We start from the raw sequence: 21,495 nt of genomic DNA on the forward strand, positions 1-21,495 counted from the left end.
GTATAGTAAACATACATGACATAAATAACCATCATCTTCCTTATATTTTTTCTGTTATCTTATTAATTTAGTGGATGGTTTGTCTTATTAATAATCAAATGGTTGATTTTTAAGGTTGAAAGGATGCCTGTTTAGGGTAAACTTTGTACTATTTAGACAAGAGTAGTATTTTATTTGTTTTCAAGGGTAATGATAAAGTAAACAAATATTTATGAATGCTGGTATTAAACAATATTAATTTCTCTTATATGTGATGAAATGTTTGATCAGCTATTCAGGCTTATTTTTTTTCAACAGATGTGCAAATTAAAAATTAGATATCAGGTGGGAAGAATAGGAATTTTTAGGAGTAGCAGTAAAACAGTAAATCAGACTAGATGATTGCAAGAAGTATTCCTTTTTTAATTACTGCAGGTAGCCACTAATAATGAGGGAGAACGAGCTTTAAGTCTTTGTGAAGTGTGTTACCATCCCACAAGCAACCTTCGTCAACACATGAGAGTTACTCATCCTGGTTGTGCTCGACCTTGGATGGCTGGAGTGTGTGGTACTCTGATTGGTTAGTACTGAATATACATGTAACTGAGTGTACTATTTTGCAAACTTTTGTTGCAAATATATATATTAATTGCATTGTGCGTTTAGTTACTTAGCTGCTGTTTAATTCATTTTTCTGGAAATTGTTTATTACAGTGTTTATTATACGTACTTACTTAGCTTCAGATTACTAATAGTTGTATGAGGTACTAAAAAGAATATGAGATATTTATTAAATGCAAATATTGTGTAATGGTAAATTATAGAATTATAGAAATGTTCATAGAACTTTAATCTTATGCACTTGTTCTGCAATGTTGTTCTTTCCTAAATGTGATATTTTGTTATTGCCTTCTTTTATGACCCCTGCGCATATAAGACCCCCAAGTTTCGGAAGGGAATAGGTGCAGTATTAAGAAAAAACAAATTAGTACATATCTACATTTAAGCATTTAATGTTATCAAAATATAGTTACTGTATGACAGGAAAAAATTTGATAAAGCTTGCAACTAGGACAGGAGGAAAATTCTTATTTATTGTAATTCTACAGTAATTTACAAGAGAAAACATAGAAGCGTAGATATAAGAGGAAAAATTTCACAACAATTCCCTTCATATCCATCTCTGAGGGATAACTAAGGGTAGCAGTTCCTAATTGGATGAGTGGTTTTCACGCACACTTACCAATCTGGTGTCCGAAGTTCGATTCTCGACTTTTCCAATGCGAAATCAGAGGAATTTATTTCTGGTGACAGAAATTCATTTCTTGATATAATTTGGTTTGGATTCCACAATGAACTGTAGGTCCTGTTCCTAGGTAACCAATTGGTTCCTAGCCACGTAAAAATATCTAATCCTTCATGCCAGCCCTAGGAGAGCTTTTAATCAGCTCAGTGGTCTGGTAAAACTAAAATATACTTAACTTATTTAAATGAGGGCAACAATGAATTCATGAGTGCCTAAATTGCAAATGAAAGGAAAACAAAAATAAAATTGTAGGTTAAATACAAAAAATTGTTGAGAATTTTGTGTATAAGATATAACTTTCAATAAGTTTAATTAAAGTTATGTACATGATTGTGTAGTATTTGTTTTGTAAAGTCATTGTGCGAGCTTAGCCTATGTGCTTATGTACATGTGTAAATTTGGTTAAATAAACTATGCACTTCTGTGCCTCCTATACATTCTCTCTCTCTCTCTCTCTCTCTCTCTCTCTCTCTCTCTCTCTCTCTCTCTCTCTCTCTCTCTCTCTCTCTCTCTCTCTCTCTCTCTCTCTCTCTCTCTCTCTCATACACTATTTTGATTGATAGTATTCATGTAACGCATTGCAGTATTGTACACAATACAGTAGTAGTATATAGTGTTAAATGTATTTCTCAATCTGAGAATGTGCATATCTAAATGTATGCATCACTTCAAGGCAAACTACACACTTCCTTTGTATTTGTCCTCTCTCTCTCTCTCTCTCTCTCTCTCTCTCTCTCTCTCTCTCTCTCTCTCTCTCTCTCTCTCTCTCTCTCTTTTTGATAAGTTTTTTCGTGATCTCTTTCTCTCTCTCTTGTTGATAACTTTTTTCATAGAGAGAGAGAGAGAGAGAGAGAGAGAGAGAGAGAGAGAGAGAGAGAGAGAGAGAGAGACCTTCTTCTTGTCAATACAGGTTTTTGAGAGAGGGAGGCAGAGCTAGTGAACTGCAGTTAGTGCTTTGCTGTCTCACTGTGCTTGTGTATGCTGTCTAGTGCATCAAGGTGCGAGTGTGTGTGTCCTTTGCTGTATCAATGTATGGGTTTAAGCACTCTTCACACTATCATTGAAGTGAGGCAACCAGCAATCCTTTGGTCCCACCGGTGCCAGTTTGAGGGATTTCACTGTAATATAGGAATAGTATGTAGTAGTAGTAATAATAATAATGATATTTGGGTAACTGCTGGTAACACTGCAATCATACCAGTAATTACTCAACTATACTATTTTTGAGTTTGGCTAGGTACAAGCACTGGTAGTCCACAGCACTGGTTAAACATTAGCTTACCGGGTAACTCAAATTCATATTTAAGAATGCAGTGTATATTTTGAGTCATTTTTGGGGGAAACAAGGGGGTCTTATATGCTGTAAAATATGGATATGTTATTTAGAAGGGGACAATATTCATTGAAGAAAATATTGTTCTTGATCAATTTTAAGCCTGAACTGGAAATGACACATTAGGTGCTGTCTATTTCATATGAATGTCTGTGACTGACAGGACATTTCAACTTCTGTACATATATTTGACCACAAGACATTGATTTTTTAGGTGGGACTTATATATTGTGTGAGGTTTGTCAAGAACAGCATGCTGGTGGAAACAGTGGCCCAGGTGCTGCACAGGGAGGATCAACAGAAGCCCAGGATCGCCAAAGACATTTAACAACAGTTTTAGCTCCAGACTTGATTCCTGCACCCCTTGCTACAATGGAGGGTAAAGGCAGTGTTGAATGGTGTAGACACAGTTATATTTAAATAAGATAGATACATTCATTTAAAATTCTGATTTCCTTAATTTAACATAAATCTTAATACTAGTTGGTCAGGAACAGGTGACCCCAGTTACGTGATAGGCAAAACCTTCCTGGTAAAGGGAGCCCTCTGCTACACTTATCAAATGCTCTAATTTTTAGACTTTTGTTGTTCTTTTATTTGGTGAGCAAAAGCTTTGACAAAGTTCAGTTTTTCATATATTAGTTTCCTGCATCAAAAGTGGGTCTGTATTGGGTATTCAGTATCCTCTTATTGTATATTATTTTGTTAAACAATCATCGAAGTTGTTAGCAAAAACACAAAGCCACAAACTCACAAACATAAAAACAAGAAAAACTGTGTTTTATTCAGCTTGCTGTAGATTTACAGTTTTATGTGTGCAATTGAAAATTAATTTTTTTATACCTACTTTTGCATATTTCATGATAAAACCATACATTTTGAACATTTTTGGAGACTAACTTTCAGTCACTATCCTAGATAGGTTTGCTGTCCACAGAGTTTGAGCTGCTATAGATGTATGCTCTACCCCTGACATCATACATCTAATTGGCAGCAAATGGGAATAATGAACAGACCTCACATTAATCTTATCACATGAAAGTAAAAGATTTATTCTTCCTATCCTTAATCACTCAGGAGTAGTTAAGGAAGAAGGTAAAGCATATACTGGTGTCATCTGTCATTAATTGCAGTCCACCTGATAGACCCATGTGATAGCAGTTTCAGAGTGCAAAACAAAGGATGACTTAGGACATCAGTTTCAGAATGCAAAACAAGGGATGATGTAGGACTCTTTCCCTAAGCTATACCTAAATTTCAGTTTAGCCATAGAGTCAACAGTCCATTCCTAGTGTTAACAAGTCTTTTTACCTGAGGGACTGCAGTGCATGCAGACAAGCAGTAAGAACCAAAATTCTCTTTTTTTTCCATATATGTCAAAGAGAGACCTTTCCTTCATACTGGGTATAATGCAGTATTTTGGGCACAAACTAAAAATGTGAATTCTTTCACTCTCTCCAGATGTGACGATGTCACACATCACTTTCTTAGGCAGTGTCAATAAATAAGATCAGACTGTCGTTTTTTTCAAAATTAAGGAGTTATTCAGCACTTTTGCATCCACCCTGACCACAAGTATAGGTATAAATTAGTTAAATGGTATTTTAGTGAAATTTGCTTTGAGCCTGTATGTATCTCATGCTTTATAATAAAATAATTTCTTAGAAGTAATTTATAGATTTTGTTTCTATCATTTGATTTGGTTGAGGCATATGATATAATGCTCTTAAAGGGAACTGTTTAGATGCTTTAATAATGAAAATATGGTCTCAAAGTGTATAGCAATAATTTGAAAGTAGTAATTTAAATATATGCACAAAAACTCACTATATTATGAATCATATAGGTTTTGTGAGAGTGATGGAAACTTTGTAAATGTTTACTTCTCCAAATACCCTGAATGTTTAAGAAAGTAATATTTTAGTGAGGGGCATAAGTGTAAATTTATATTTCAAAACACTGAAATTTTGTGTTGTTTGTAATGCAGTATCTTTTTATCTATACAGTAGATGTCTTCTCTAAGTCGAGATAAATGTGGTCATATTTATTACTGGTTTACAAGAAGAAAAGTGCAGTGAACTACTACTATAGTACTAGGGTGATAGTTTTTGTTTTTTAGAATGAGTATAAAATAATTTCATATAAATCCAGGAACACTACAAGAAAGATTAGTAATTCTGAATTCATTAAAAAATTGTGTGTTTTTGTGTTAATATTTGAAAGTCAAATTAAATAATGTTATAGAATTAGCAATGTTAATAGAGGAAACCATTAAAATAGCAGAAATTTTTTAAGTGTTCCTGAGAGTAATAAGTTCACTTTTGTGTAGACATTCTTAAAATGAGCCACAGGTCAAGTGACTTGATAAATGCAATCAAAATAAATAAGGTCTAGATAAAACTAAAAGAAATTGAACAACAAGAAGAAAAAGACACCACAGGAAATGGGTGAAAAGTAAAAACTGGAAAACAATGCACAATAACCATTTGTTCTACCTGTGGAGCAGCTCACAAGGTACACTGAAAGGAGTACATACCCCTAATGGGGAGTGTAGGGTAGACAAGAATAACAAATCCCACAAGTTGGAAAAGAATGAGTTCTATAGTTTACCAGACAATATGGTTCTTAGTGCTTTATGACACTCTTCAGTACATTTAACAGTATAGTATATGTATATGCATGGTGATTCTTAAATGTAAATAAAAGTATTTAAATGTTTAAAATCTAGAATTTTAGTACAGGCAGTCCCCAGCTACGATGGGTTCAGCTTACAACGTTCCGAGGTTATGACACTTTTCAATTAGTATATTCATTAGAAATTATTTCCAGGTTTACGGTGCATGTTCCAGGGTTATGCCATTTACAGCACTGATCTGGTAGAAAAATGTAACTCCAAAAATGCAAAATAATCAATACTGAAGGATTTTCTGGGCTTGACCTGTGTCGGCCTGTGAAATGGTTCCTTTGATACTATTTCTGAAGAATAAATATTGCTATTCATCCTAGAGAAAAAAGAAACAATATAATGCCAAGATAAATGGCTCGCTCACTTCTTATAGAAGTGTCGGTATAGTAAGGAGCGAGTGGAATCACTACCAGAGGTCCCTTGCCATTTAGCTTCTTCCTTCGACAAAACCCCGAACTACGGAGGAGCCGTGCTACAGCTCCCGGTCTACTACTACCGTGAGCGCCTCCGATGCCTGAGACGTCATTCCTTTCGATAGCCACGCGTTACACCAGACGTTAGAATTTTTTCGGTGCTGTGTTTCGCTCTATTTTGGATTATCTTTTGGATTATCTTTTATTTTCAAGATGTCTTCAGCTTCTGCTTCTAAGTTAAGTACTGTTTGGGGTTACTGATCTCATTTTATGATGATCTTCGTGTTTTATACATATTCGGAGCCTTATCGGCTGGTATGCCCCTCGACCGCTTGGCGGTACGGGTTATCTCTTTCGGTCTTCCATACCGTTAGGGATTTCCCTTTTTCTCAGTACTTTAGATATGGTTACTTATACATAGTCTCTATATCTTTATGCAGTTAGTTTTTTAGTTAGCCTCCACGGGGCACGCTCCGACCGCACTTTCGGACCTTAGTCTAGCTATGCCTACATTGTTAGGAGTTTTATCAGTCACGATTTGAGAGTCATATCATCTTAATTATTCTGATGTTTCTCTCTTTCCTTCTCTAGTTCCTGATTACATTAATAATATTATAGGTACTAGGTTGGCTAACATACACCATGCTTCGGTATGGCGATTAGCTTCCCTGTTATCATTTATTTTACCGTTAAGTTAGGCTTTCATACCCCAATTGTCGATTGGTGATTAGCCTGCCCCCGTTTTCTTGAACTAGAGGTTAAATTAGGCTAACATACCCCTTTCTTCGGATCGGCGATTAGCCTAATTTTCTGTTTGCTTAGCTTCGTGTTCCCCGTGTTAGTCTAGCTTTAAGATATCGCTTTAATTTATTTGATTGATTATTATAAGTAATCCTATTTATATCAGTGAATATTGATGTTGTTCCGACGGTTCTTCCCCACCTCGTGTCTTTCACCTGGCTGGGAAAACCACCGGTTGATCGCGGTGAGCCACCCGGTTACGGGGTCCCCCTCCTGTCCCCCCTTTCCCCCCCTCCATACATTGCCATCCACGTCGATGGGTGATGACTCGTTTCTCACAGCTAGCGTCCGAGTCTGCATGAGAGGGGGTGACTGACGGGACTGGTGGGGATCTCCCTACCCCCTACTGGTATTCTCCACTCGTCACGTGCCACGGGGGCTCAGGACCTCCCCCCTTCTTCTCCGTCCTTAACTGGCCGCTCAGGGGGAGGGCTCCCCTACCCCACGTTCTTCCCTACCCTTTCCCCCTCATTTCAGTCCGGCAGGTGTCTATCCGCCGCTACCGAACATAGAGAGGGGGGGAGGGAACCACTGGGTTTCCTATCCATTTAGGATAGTTCACACGAGCACTTACTGATATAATGGGTTTTTATTTTGTTTTATTTTGTTATTTAATGTTTAGAATCTTTTGCGTTACTCCGGGGGGTTTTTTATTTCCGCCTCGTACTATCCCTTGCTTCGTTAGAAGTTTGACATAGCTCACTCAATATTAATTAACTCCGGGCCATACGGAGAACTCCGGGCCATACAGAGAACTCCGGGCCCTACGGAGTCTATTTTTAGTCATATGACAAGTGAGCTTAGGCGGAGGCAGAGACTTTCTTCCCCCCTCGTAACTTTTCTACGTAATATTCATACATAGATCTCTATCCGTCGGTCCTACTCCGGCACCCACGGATAGTTTGCATATTATACCACCGGAGGTTGTCATTGGTACTCATGTATCCTTTGACTTACAGATGTTGTGCCAGGAGATTGGGTGCAATGCCATCCTCCAAGACCCGTGCGGCCATATAGTATGCCGTTCTCATGCAGGATGTGCAGTGAAAGTGGAGGATTTTATCGTTTGGCATCATGAAGCTTGCCAAACCTGCTACTTGCTAGTAGGAGATGCCTCACTAGTAGTAAGTTTCTTAGCACTTTCTTCATTCATTCGTCACCTGGAATACTTGTTGTTATATTATACCTTTCACATATGAGACACATATTCATATAATCTCAACACAACAGACATTCCTCCATCCCCTTTCCTTTCCCTAACCCTCTCTAGAACCCTTTTTACAGGTTTCTGATGAAGAAAAGAAGAAAGCTTTGTCGACTCAAAGCTTGGGTAGGGGGTTTTGGCCGGAATTCGAAGGGCCGCCCCTACATTCTTACCCAGGATATGGCGGACCTAGTATTCCCAGGAGCCAAGAAAGGATCAGTGGTGGACCCGATAGCGGCCGCCCCTTTGCTGGCCGAACTTCAAGTCATGATCTCCCTACAGGAGGGGGATTTCCCAGAGGACGTTGCAAGAAGACGTTGCGGCAATGAACATCGACGTCGAACCCATGGCTATTGACTCCATGGGTACAGGTAAGGGTGTAGTAGGGGCAGCTTTCTGTGGGTTCTCAGGGCCCTTTCCTGAATTCCCTTTCTCCATCACCTTCTACTGATCCTTCTACTTCCACTTCTTTCCGGGGCTTCACTGAAGAGCAGCGGTCTGTCTGTCCTAAGGCTACTTCAGTGATCCCCAAGGCTAAGATGACCGAGGAGAAAACTTAAAAAGTCTCTCCCCAAGAAATCGGTCATCCTGACAGACACTGTAACTCCGGCTCACCACCCCGGATCAGTTAGGTCAAGTGAGGCCTCTTCCCTCTGCGTCGAGGTCCCCCAAACATAGATCACGTAAGGATCGGGCTCAAGTCCCTCTTTTTGATCCCGAATCCTTTTCGGCTAACATTCTGGAGCAGGTGGGAGTGATCGTAGGGGCCTTGGTTGACAACAAGGTCGGCTCGGTGCTCTCCCAGCTCTCCAGTTTCTGTTTACGTCTTCCGGCCAGTCGATCCAATCGCTGGCGGAACGGCTGGCCACTCAGGAGAATGCCATCGCCGGGGTCCAAAACTCGATCACGGCAGGTTCCCCTCTATCTGTGCCACCTTCTCTTCCAACGCCAGATTCCAGCCAACTGCCGGAATTCAAGGCGGCCAACCCTTGGAGATCGCTTCGTATGCCCCGTTTGTCAACGGAATGTTGACAATCGAAGGCATAGGAACTCGAAGGCGTGAGTGACTTCAGTTCCAACCCCAGAGACCTTCAACCACCATTCATTGGCTACGTCCGACTAACGGAAGCAGCGATGATGAGAGAGGACAAGGTTCCCAAGGAAACAGTGATCCTTCCGAGGGAACAGGCACAGCAGACTCTAATGAGAAGTCTGGAAGAATGGGGGTGTGAAAACACCCCTCATCACAGCCTTTAGGAGTCCTTTCACCATTTTTACTCCTGTGGAAGGGACTCCGCTACCACTGACCCTTAAGGTAGTGGAAGCAACCTTTCAGGCCGCCCTGAAAGACGAGCCCCTGCCTCAACTACGAGAGACGGAACCCACCTCTCTCTTAGTCCCAGGCTCCGAGACGTACTTTGAGGGGGCAGTTTCCTACTTTTCTCAGTAGGAAAACTAAAGGCGGACTGTGCCACCTCTCTCTTTAGTGAGAGACTCCCCAGGTTGTCGGACTCTCATCATCCAGATGAGTACGACGCCCGGACTAGGCTCGCGAGATCCCTTTGGCCTCCATGACTATGGCGGAGATGACGGCTCTTGTATACCAACAAGAGCCGTTATTTAAAGTTTTGGCTAAAGGTCTGCTGCACACCATGCAGTGTGACCTTTTACGACTTCCTCATAGCCAGGAGAAATTGTAGGAAGCACGTTCTGGCGGAAGCTACTATCCGCCATGAACCGAATAAACTGATTGCTTCCTCAATTTGGGGAACGGACCTCTTTCCAGCACCAGTAGTAGCAGAAGTCCTTCATGAGGCTTCTAAGGTTAACTAGTGCCTCAAAAGTCAGGTGGGGACTGTAGCAAAGCGGAGGCAGGAATCTTCTGGTCCTAATCCAAGGAACAAAAGGAAGAAGAAACCAAGGAAGTTCTCTCCCTTCCAGCCTTCTCAACAAACATTGGTTCAGGCAGTCCCAGCATCACAAGGGCAACCATCGTCGAAGGGTCAACAACAATACCTTGTTCTGACCCCTAAGTCCCAGCAATCTCAACCCTCTACTTCCTTTGCTGTCTCGCCAGCCTACAATTCCAACTATGAAAGCCAGAACTTTCAGGCTTTCAATAGGTTTGTGAGAGGCAGCAGAGCAAGAGGTGCCTCTCGATTCAGAGGATCCGGCAGGGCTGCTAACAGAGGAAGAGGTTTCCGAGGAGCAAGAGGTGGCCGCCCCTCGGCAAACCAGCAGTGAGAGTCCCAAGGTAGGAGGGAGGCTGTACCTCTTCCGCCAGCGGTGGGGGTTCAGCCCTTGGGCTCAAAGTATAGTAACAAAGGGACTAGGTTGGAGTTGGCTAGAGGGCCCTCCTCCAACCAACAGATTCTATCAAGCACCAACAACGGAATTGGTAGAGTATACCGAAGACGACCTTCTCAAAGGAGTAGTCTCAAGAGTCAACAATTTAAAATTTCAAGGACGCTTGTTCAGCGTGCCAAAGAAAGACTCGGTAAACCGAAGAATCATCTTAGACTTGTCCCATCTGAACTTATTCATTCATTGCGACAAGTTCAGGATGCTGACCGTTTCGCAGGTACGGACCTCACTTCCCTGTGGGGCCGTCACAACCTCGATAGATCTTACAGATGCCTACTATCATGTTCCCATAGCCAGACACTTCCGTCCATTCCTAGGCTTCAAACTAGGCAACAGATCCTACTCCTTCAAGGTAATGCCATTCGGGCTCAACATAGCCCCCACGATCTTCACCAAATTGGCGGAAGCAGTAGTGCAAGAGCTAAGGAAACAGGGAATAATGTTAGTGGCTTATCTGGACGATTGGCTTATTTGGGCAAACGAACCCAAAGAATGCAAAAGAAGCAACGGTCAGAGTGATCAAATTCCTGGAACATTTAGGTTTTCAAATAAACAAAACCAAGTCCAGACTAACACCGGAATCTCGATTCCAGTGGTTAGGCCTTCAGTGGGACTTACAATTGCACACACTATCAATTCCGTCGTTGAAAAGGAAAGAAATTGCAAGAGCTACAAAACAATTTCTCAAACGACAACAAACATCCAGGAGGTGCCAGGAGAGGATCCTGGGCTCACTCCAGTTTGCATCAGTCACAGACGTTCTGCTCAGAGCCAAACTCAAAGATATAAACAGAGTATGGCGCTCAAGAGCGAATTGCAGATCACGGGACAAACTAGCCTCTATCCCAGCGATCTTACGGAAACGTCTCTGTCCCTGGACGGAGAGAAAGAACCTTTCAAAAGCAATTCCTCTACAGTTTCCCCCTCCATCATTAGTGATCCACACAGACGCCTCACTAACAGGGTGGGGAAGGATACTCCCAGTACGAAAAAGTTCAAGGAACTTGGTCGTTAACATTCCGCCAGCTACATATCAATGTACTGGAGGCCATGGCAGTATTCCTCACACTGAAACGGCTCCGTCCGCCCAAGAACTCACATTTCAAATTAGTTCTGGACAGTGCAGTAGTAGTACACTGCATCAACAGGGGCGGATCCAAGTCAAGCCACTTGAACCATGTCATGATAGCCATCTTTTCTCTGGCAAGCAAAAACAAATGGCACCTGTCAGCCACTCACCTGGCAGGAGTCAAGAACGTAGTAGCAGACGCTCTATCGCGCTCCACTCCGTTGGAATCGGAGTGGACACTGGACAGGAGTTCATTTAATTGGATAAGTCTACAAGTCCCCGGACTCCAAGTAGACCTCTTCGCCACGGAGTCAAACCACAAACTCCCTTGTTACGTGGCACCCAACCTCGATCCTCTAGCATACACTACGGATGCAATGATCCTCGATTGTTTGAACGAATGGAAGAATATTTACCTCTTCCCTCCGGTGAACCTTCTCATGAAAGTTTTAGACAAACTCAGGACATTCAAAGGCCAAGTAGCTCTAGTAGCTCCCAACATGGCCCAAGAGCAATTGGTTCCCTCTACTCCTAGAGTTGAGACTCCGACCACTACGGATTCCCAACCCCAAACTAACCCAGTTAGTGCAAAACTCAGACTGTGTCCGCTTCCTCAAGAATTCAGAAAACCCTAACTTTATGGATTTTCTGAAATTCGCAGCCATGAGGAATGCAGAAATTGATCCCCAGAATATCTTATTCTTGGAATCAGATAAAAGAGAATCTACTCTCCGGCAATATGATTCATCTGTCAAGAAACTAGCAGAGTTCCTTAAGTTGTCAAATTCTCAAGTCATGACAACGAACCTAGCCATAACTTTCTTCAGATCATTGTTTGAGAAAGGCTTAGCAGCAAGCACTATCACTACGACCAAATCAGCTCTTAAAAAGATCTTCCAATTTGGTTTTAGCATAGACCTTACGGATTCGTACTTTACGTCCATACCAAAAGCTTGTGCTAGATTAAGACCATCAACGAGACCTAAATCAGTCTCTTGGTTCTTAAATGATGTCCTCAAACTGGCCTCGGACATTAACAATGACTCTTGCAATTACATATCCCTCTGAAGAGGAAAACCCTATTTTTATTAAGTTTAGCCTCCGGAGCTAGAATATCAGAACTGTCAGCTTTATCAAGGGAACCAGGCCACATTGAGTTCCTCCCCTCAGGGGAAGTCCTCTTATCCCAGATCGCCATTTTCTAGCCAAAAATGAAGACCCACAGGACAGATGGTCCTCGTGGAAATCCTACCAACTACCTCAAGACATTTCCCTTTGTCCTGTCAACTCATTAAGAGCCTACCTAAGCAGAACAACTCTGAAATCTTCAGGCCCATTGTTCATTAGGAAGGAAGGTGGTACATTATCCCTAAAAGGGATCAGGCAACAAATTTTATACTTCATTAAACAGGCCAATCCAGAGTCCTTTCCTCGGGCCCACGATGTTAGGGCGGTGGCCACATCTGGATTATTATTTCCACACATGAATTTTTGACGATCTTAAGAAGTATACAGGCTGGAAATCTCCGACAGTTTTCAAACGGCACTACCTACAACCCTTAGAAGCCCTCAAATTTCCAGCAGTGGCAGCTGGAAACACAGTTTCTCCTGATTCTTAATTTTGTTTTTACTATAACTTCTTGTAGCCTTCCCTTCTACCTCGCCCATTTGCACCCTTACTTAGTTTAGTCGCCTCCATGTATGGGTTACCTTGAGTTTGCTTTTGTTCATCATTCTAATTGGATTCAGTTCCATTCTTTTGTATATATCAACTTATATCCTGTTCTTTGCCTACCTGTATTGTTATTGTTTTGTTGTTAGGCTAACTAAATTTTTAAGTTATAACCCGTGTTTTAGGGCTTATACTTCCCTTAGGGTAAGACTGTAATTTTAGTTGATTATTATACTATTAACCTTACAAGTGTTTAACTTTACCTTCTTAATTTATCTGTACTGTTCCTCAAGCTTGGTGTTTAGCATTCTCTGGTACTATTTCACAGGCCGACACAGGTCAAGCCCAGAAAAGGGATTTTGACGAAGGAAAAATCTATTTCTGGGCAACGACCTGTGTCGCCCTGTGAAACCCCACCCTGTAGTTAGATTATCCTCACCCAGCTTACCCCAAGCTTGGAGGCTATCTTCAGGAATGACTCTCAGGCGTCGGAGTCACTCACGGTAGTAGTAGACCGAGAGCTGTAGCACGGCTCCTCCGTAGTTCGGGGTTTTGTCGAAGGAAGAAGCTAAATGGCAAGGGACCTCTGGTAGTGATTCCACTTGCTCCTTACTATACCGACACTTCTATAAGAAGTGAGCGAGCCATTTATCTTGGCATTATATTGTTTCTTTTTTCTCTAGGATGAATAGCAATATTTATTCTTCAGAAATAGTATCAAAGGAACCATTTCACATGCCGACACAGGTCGTTGCCCAGAAATAGATTTTTCCTTCGTCAAAATCCCTTTTTTGATGAAAAATGCAATAAAAATGCAGTTTACTTAGTTTTTAATACACCCAAAGCATTAAATGTAAGGTTTTCTCAGGACTTTTGATGATTTTCCGGCTTATGACGATTTTCGGTTTGCGGAGCATCTCAAGAACGTAACCCCTGTCGTATGCCGGGGACTGCCTGTATATATGTAGCTATTAAAAGGCTTAGAAAGCCAGTTGGTTGCCATGGAACTGTGGTTGTGCATTTTAATAGCTTTATAAAGAAGAAAAGTTGTTAGATTATTAGTGTTGATAAAAATTTTATTTATTCCCAACCCCCTTGATATTGCAATGACATCAAATTATGTCATCGGCCAAAAATCATCTGGAACTTCAACTTCTCATGTTTCTTTTTGTTGTCTTTCAACTTTGAACATTCTATAATAAAAAGTTACTTGTATTCAGCTTCAAAGTGATGCCAAAACCACCTTCATAGCATGAAAATACATTCACACTAAACAATAGGATTAAGGTAAAGCACTGCTGTGCAGACATTGATCCATCAAACGGTCACTTTTTTCACTTGATATTTAATAGATGAAGCAACAATACAATTCAATACCATTCAAAAGTTTGAAGTTTCTTTGACAAAATAAGATATATGAAACCGCCATAGAAAGTAAAATAAGCATGTGAAGTCTTCGTAAAATAGGAGTTCAAGGCAGTTTTTAAATCCAATATGGTGTGGTACCGTCGCGTGCACAATCTGGGCATACACTCACGGACACCTCCTTCCCAGCCTTCCCAGCGCTCATTTGAACAATATTTGTGTATATATATAACATTTATTGATATTATTAAAGATTGTAGTTGTAATCAGCACAATAAAAGAACATTTTGTTGCTTATATTCGTGAAACTGAGACATCTTATTCCCAGGGTCATGTTTTGAACTGAAATGCATTTCTACCTTGTAATTGGTGGTTTTATCCTTACTACCATGTCAAATAAAACTCCACAGTGCTTATTTGATTGTAATTTTACACATTTCGTTCTTAATTAACTTCAAATTAAACTTTTAATATGTAAATTTGTTTACAGCAAAGCCATGGCGGCGGGTAGTTTACAGATCCTACACTTCCAAAAGCATTACCCAAAATAACGAAATGCATAGAATAAAAGTTGTCCAGAATTCCAAAATATACCCGAAAAGTCACTTATCCGACCAATTAACAGCAAATCCTTGGCGGAAATAATTTTGTACGTCTGGCAGCCAGAATCCACGAGTCGAGCAGACAACGGATTAGTGAATGATTTATGACAGAAAAATTTTACGTTTTTCCTAGCACTTTTCATTTATTTAAGTCTGTATAACTATTTTGACTTTTTAAAAATAAATTTTGATAATTGTATGGCTGAAATATAATTTGTTGTTAATTTTTAATAACTGTTTGGCTGAAACAAATGTAATCTTTAATGCGTTCTAGGTATAAGGACGGCATTTTGCCAAATGTCTGTCCTTCCTCTGTACAGTGGTCCCCCCGTATTCACGGGGGATGCGTACCAGACCCCCTTGAATAGTTAGAACCCGTGAATAGTTGGAACCCCTATAAAAATGCTGAAAACAGCCAATTTTGTTAGTTAAAACTCAAGAAACCCCCACTAAAAATGTTTATACTTGGTTTTTTTAATAGTTTTATCACAAAAAGTGCATTTTATGATGAAATTAATGAAAAAACCAGGAATTTGTGGATATTTCACATAGAAAAATACTGCGAATATGCGAATTTTCCGCGAATAATGCGGGGAACGTTCCCGAGAGAAATCTGTGAATGTGTGAGTCCGCAAATCTGGAGAACATACTTTTTATACCATATACTAAAATGTAGAGCATTTCACGGCCTATCCACCGATATACATATGATGTAAAAATGTACTCTCTGCACAAAGATTTATGTATATTTTTCAGCTGCGAAGAAATGCAATCGCATTGGGGGCTCATTCCTTTTTGTATGTGCATGTGTAACGGACTCTACTTTCCTGTCCGCACTGGTGCCTCATATACAGCCATCTCTGTTCAGTAAAGTTAGTCAGAGCTTCTCCTTGTCTGATTCCAGTCCTCACAACTGGTGACTTCCTGGATGAGGACAGTAGCAGCTCAGGCCACCTTCCCCAGAAAACCTCTAACAGACCCATACGGCGCTCAGTCTAGGTTCTCTTGTGCTCCCATCCGCATTTGACCACAATGTCATTAGCAGACTCAAAATGGCATGTCCTCCACCGGAGTGTTTTGCTGTTTATCTCACAGTTTGCCCCCGCAATTTGCGACACCTGTCAACTGTAAGAGTGAGCTAGCAGACATGGAGAACTCAGCTCAAAACTGGGAGCTGTCTATCGCCATTTCTCCTGGTTCTTTGACACCCCGACTCACAACCCGATCGACGTCCTGGCACATTGCCACCGCGCCGGCAGAGCCCCACTCCATCAAACTGCCGCCCTTCTCCAGGCAGAATGTCGCAACCTGGCTACACCGCACGGTGATCCAGTTCCGGCTCCACGGGACCACCAGGGAAGGAACCAAGATGGACCTCATCGTTGCAGCCTTCCCAGAAAACATGTTCAACCGCCCCCCGCCTTGGATGGCCAGCCACCCCGGAGCGTTGCCCTACAAAGGCCTTAAGACCCAGCTCATCCAGGCCTTCTCTCTCCCAGTCCTTGGGAGAGCCGCCCACATCTTCGACCTGGTAGTCAACCCCATGACCACCGCTAGCCTGACACAAGCTCCAGGACCTGGTACTACTGCCAGAGGTGGACCACAAAGGATGCAGGAAGGAGGTAAGCCTCCTTGGACAGCTCTTCCTCCTTCAGCTCGCGCCCCAGGTCCGCAGCCAGATCCCCGACGTGGAAGACCTGGACATGGAGAGCCTGGTGGAGTGGGCCTTCGGCCTTTTCACCGCCACCCATGCCACAAAACTCTCCATCCCACCGTCAGCCAACAGCCTGCAGCAGGAGGAACCTGAGGAGGCAGGGATCAACGCTGCCTTCCAGAGAAAGAGAACCTTGCAACCCCGCCAGAACAACGGTTGGTGCCGCTTCCACCAGAAGTTCGGCAGTAAGGTGAGGAAGTGGGAGCTCCCCTGCTCCTTCATGCCTACAAAAAACGATGAAGGCAGCGCCCAAGGCTGTTTCCCTTGGCAGCAGCAGTAACGAAGTCTCACCCCAGAGGACTTTACGCCGAGGACACCATCTCCGGCCACAGGATGTTGGTCGACACTGGTCCCATGCAGTCATACAAAAAACATACATCTCTGTAAGAGAGAGAGAGAGAGAGAGTTGTTATTGTTATTATGTGATATCATTTAATCTTATTAAACTTACCAATACAGTATTGATCAATAATAATATTTTGAAATTACTAAATCATTTTTGTATCATAAGAATGTATTTACAGTGGTACCTCGAGTTACGAAATTAATCCGTTCCGAGGCGCCTTTCGTATCATGAGGTTTTCGTATCTTGGACCACATTTTACTTGTAAAATGGCTAATCCATTCCAAGCCCTCCAAAAACACCCCAGTAAATTTCATAATAAAGCTAAATTGACCTATAAACAATGAAATACTACAACAATTTGGACCATTCAATACCTAAATTAATAACGTACTGCTAATTACCTGTAAATAAAGTGTATTAGTGTACATGGTATACAAGAAATACTGTACGTATGTAGTAAAATGTGGAAGCTTACCTTTCGAGTGAGGCTATCTCCTCCTCGCTGCTGCTAGAGAACTCTTGAACGACGTTATGTTGCATGGCCTCCAACTCCTTCAGGTCATCCGTCGTAAGCTCCTCTTGGTGCTCCTCGAGAAGGTCGTTGATGTCGTCCTCGTCGACGACCAGCCCCATGGACTTGCCGAGTGCAACGATCTCGTCAAGATCTGGTTCCAAAACAGTTTCAGGATCGTCAATTGTTTCTGATACGGCATCAGGCCAGAATTTCCTCCACAAGGAATTCAAGGTTCGCCTCGAAACCTCCTGCCAAGCTTGGTCGATGAGTCGGATGCATATGACGATGTCAAAATGCTCCTTCCAAAATTCACGCAAGGTGAGGTTTGTGGTATCGGTGATGTCGAAACATCTCTTGAAAAGATGTTTCGTATACAGCTTCTTAAAGTTCGATATCACTTGCTGGTCCATGGGCTGGAGGAGAGGGGTGGTGTTAGGCGGAAGATAAAGAATCGTGATGAAGGAATACTCCGCTAGGATCTTCCTCGAGGCCAGGAGGGTGGGGAGGGGCATTGTCCAACACCAGCAGACATTTCAGAGGGAGGCGCTTCTCTTCCAAGAATTTCTTCGCTGTCGGGCCAAAACACAGATTTACCCATTCCGTGAACAAAAGCCTTGTTACCCAGGCGTTTGCATTAGCCCTCCACATCACTGGAAGCTTCTCCTTAAGCACTTTGTGGGCCTTGAAGGCTCGAGGAGTCTCGGAATGATAGACCAGTAGGGGCTTCACTCTTGCAATCCCCACTGGCGTTTGAACAAAGTGCGAGCGTAAGCCTGTCTTTCATAGGCTTATGCCCGGGTAGCTTCTTCTCTTCCTCTGTGATGTACGTCCGACGAGGCATTTTTTTTTTCCAAAACAGGCCAGTCTCATCACAGTTGAAGACTTGCTGAGAACTGTAGCCTTCCTTGGTCATCATCTCGTCGAACGTCTTTTTAAAGGCTTCAGCCGCTTTCGTATCCGAGCTGGTAGCCTCCCCATGCCGCACCACTGAATGGATACCAGTCCGTTTACGGAATTTCTCTAACCACCCATGCGAAGCCTTGAACTCTGGGGTTGGCATTGATGTCCCTTCTCATCCATCGTCTTCTGCCTGGGCAATCAAATCGCCGAAAATAGCACTGGCCTTGTGGGAGATTGCCGTCTCCGTTATCGTATCGCCAGCGATTTCTTTGTGTTTTATCCAGACAAGAAGCAGCCGTTCCATCTTGTCATCCACGTGGGTCTTCTTGCTGGACAAAATAGTGATGCCCTTGGAAGGTGTAGCTGCTTTGATGACATCCTTCTGCTTAAGGATGGTGCCTATTGTTGACGGATTTCAGCCGTATTCCTTGGCGATCACACTCAATCGCATACCAGCTTCATACTTCTTGATAATCTCCATCTTTGTCTCCAAAGAGAGCATTCGCTTCTTTCTGTGAATTTCAACTTTCTTGGGACCCATGACTATGTTATACTGTACGTAATTTACGTATAAGTAGAGTAAAGTTTTCACACAACACGATAAAGTACGTATACTGCAACGAAATCACTAACGAATTTACGTTAACCCTTAAACGCCGACTGGACGTATTTTACGTCGACATTTTTTGTCTCTTGGGTGCCGACTGGACGTATTCTACATCGACATACAAAAGTTTTTTTAAAAATTCGCAGAAAAATACTTTTAGGCCTACCAGCCAAAAACTCTTGAATCACGCGCCTTGGGGGATGCTGGGAGTTCACGGATCAAGGTGTTGTTTTGTTTACAATCGTTACGCAGGCGCGCAAGCGCGAATTTCTTTCTTGCCGCACTAAAAAGTATCTGTGACACATCTCAGAAATTATTTCGTCACTTTGACATAATTTTTGTACCATTTTAAATTAGCCGTTACATGGAGTATTATATATGAAAATGTGCGCATTTTTATGAAAAATACAACAAAAAAATACTCATGATTGTAGCTTTTATCAATTTTGAGATATTTTCATATAAATAACGATAAGTGCCAAAATTTCAACCTTCGGTCAACTTTGACTCTATCGAAATGGTCAAAAAACGCAATTGTAAGCTAAAACTCTAATATTTTAGTAATATTCAATCATTTAACTTAATTTTGCAACTAATTGGAAGTCTCTAGCTCAATATTTCGATTTATGGTGAATTTATGAAAAAACTTTTTCCTTACGTCCGCGCGGTAACTCTTCCGAAAAAATCATACATGCGATTGTGGTAATGTTTGCACCATTTTAAATTAGCCGTACATAAAGTTTTATATATGAAATGTGCGCAATTTCATGCACAATACAACTAAAAACAACCCATGGTTGTAGCTTTTATCAATTTTGAAATATTTTCATATTAAAAATGATAAGTGAAAAATTTTCAACCTTTAGTCAACTTGGACTCTACCGAAATGGTCGAAAAATGCAATTGTAAGCTAAACCGCTTATATTCTAGTAATATTCAAGCATTTACCTTCAGTTTGCAACAAATTCGAAGTCTCTAGCACAATATTTCGATTTATGGTGAATTTATGAAAAAAATAACATTTTCTTTACGTCCGCGCGGTAACTCTTCCGAAAAAATCATACGTGCGATTGTGGTAATGTTTGCACCATTTTAAATTAGCCGTTACATAAAGTTTTATATATGAAAATGTGCGCAATTTCATGTAGAATACAACCAAAAATAATTGAAGGTTGTAGCTTTTTTCTCATTTTTGAAATATTTGCATATAAATCACGATAAATAGAAGAAAAAAAACCATGTTCGGTCAACTTTGACTCTACCGAAATGGTCGAAAAACGCAATTGTAAGCTAAAACTCTTACAGTCTAGTATATTCAGTAATTTATCTTCATCTTGAAACAAATTTGAAGTCTCTAGCACAATATTTAGATTTATGGTGAAATTTTAAAAAAATCTTTCCTTCCCTCCGCGCGCGGATTCTCCGCCACAAATCTCCGAAATGCGTACGTTCCATTCTCGGAATATTTGCTCCGTTTCATATTAGGCATTTCATAGAGTTTTATATATGAAAACGTGCGCAATTTCATGTAGAATAAAACGAAAAATATTTGAAGGTTGTAGCTTTTCTTATTTCCGAAATAATTGCATATATATATAAAAAAATTCGACATTCGGTCAACTTTACCTAGTCAGATATGGTCGAAAACTGCATTTGTAAGCTAATACTCTTACAGTATAGTAATATTCAATCATTTGTCTTCATTTTGAAAGAAATTGGAAGTCTCTAGGACAATATTTAGATTTATGGTGAATTTTTGGAAAAAATATTTGTTTATGTCCGTGCGTTACGAATTCATGCATTATTTTGTGATAATATTTTCTCTGTGTTGCTTTTATCGTTTTACAATGCGTTATATACCAAAATGATTGCAATTTAGTGTACATTACAACGAAAAAAGAAGTAACTCGTTACCTTTAACCGTTTTGCGCACAGCGCGATTTGAATACAATTATATATGAAATTTCGTTTTTGCGCTATCATATATCGCATTATTTATATATGATAATGATAATTTTTTTCATTTCTGATGGTTGCATACTAAACTTCAGCCAATGACAAAAAAAGGAGCCAAAAATGAACTCTTAATCTTGAAAACTAAGCGCGCTGTGATTTTTTGAAAAAAATATTTTTTCTGCTTCCGCGCTCACTCTGAAACACTTCCGGCACACGGGAGACATTTTTTTTTTACCGCTTCGGCGTTTAAGGGTTAATAAACGAAATCGTTAGACCGAACGAATACCGCGTGCGTACGATAATACGATAACGATGCTGGTACCGAGTGGTCGAAGAAGCACGCCGCTACGTAGATGCATCATGGTAGGGATGCTGACCAATAGGAGAGAAGGATCTCATGGCGGTGACTAGCATCAGGAACCAATGGGAGAGCAGGAGGATGGGGCGAGTCTACTCAGTTGGCGGCGCGCGAGTTTCAAAATTGTTATCAGTGGTTTAGGCGAATCTCGGACTTTACAGAAACCTTTCGTATCTTGAAAACTTTTCGTATGTAGAGCCGTTAAATTTTTCGTGCAAGCTTTCGTATCTCGAGTTTTTTGTAAGTTGAGCCTTTTGTATCTCGAGGTACCACTGTAGTCATAAAGTAACATCAAAATACACTAAT

At 41.2% G+C, this 21,495-nt stretch overlaps 1 protein-coding gene across 2 annotated transcripts in view; it reads left to right on the forward strand.

Moving 5' to 3' along the window:
- Positions 1 to 21,495, forward strand: part of LOC135226996 (probable E3 ubiquitin-protein ligase HERC1) — a 247,094-nt gene that overhangs the window by 198,017 nt on the left and 27,582 nt on the right. Inside the window, exons 8-9 of one of the 2 annotated variants that reach the window (XM_064266723.1) lie at positions 415 to 559; positions 2,833 to 2,997. In XM_064266723.1, the coding sequence (XP_064122793.1) occupies positions 415 to 559; positions 2,833 to 2,997 (310 nt within the window). The remainder of the gene's footprint in view (positions 1 to 414; positions 560 to 2,832; positions 2,998 to 21,495) is intronic. The other variant, XM_064266724.1, reaches the window with a different exon arrangement.

The sequence above is a fragment of the Macrobrachium nipponense genome, chromosome 15, assembly GCF_015104395.2.
Source record: "Macrobrachium nipponense isolate FS-2020 chromosome 15, ASM1510439v2, whole genome shotgun sequence".
NCBI classification, from domain to species: domain Eukaryota; kingdom Metazoa; phylum Arthropoda; class Malacostraca; order Decapoda; family Palaemonidae; genus Macrobrachium; species Macrobrachium nipponense.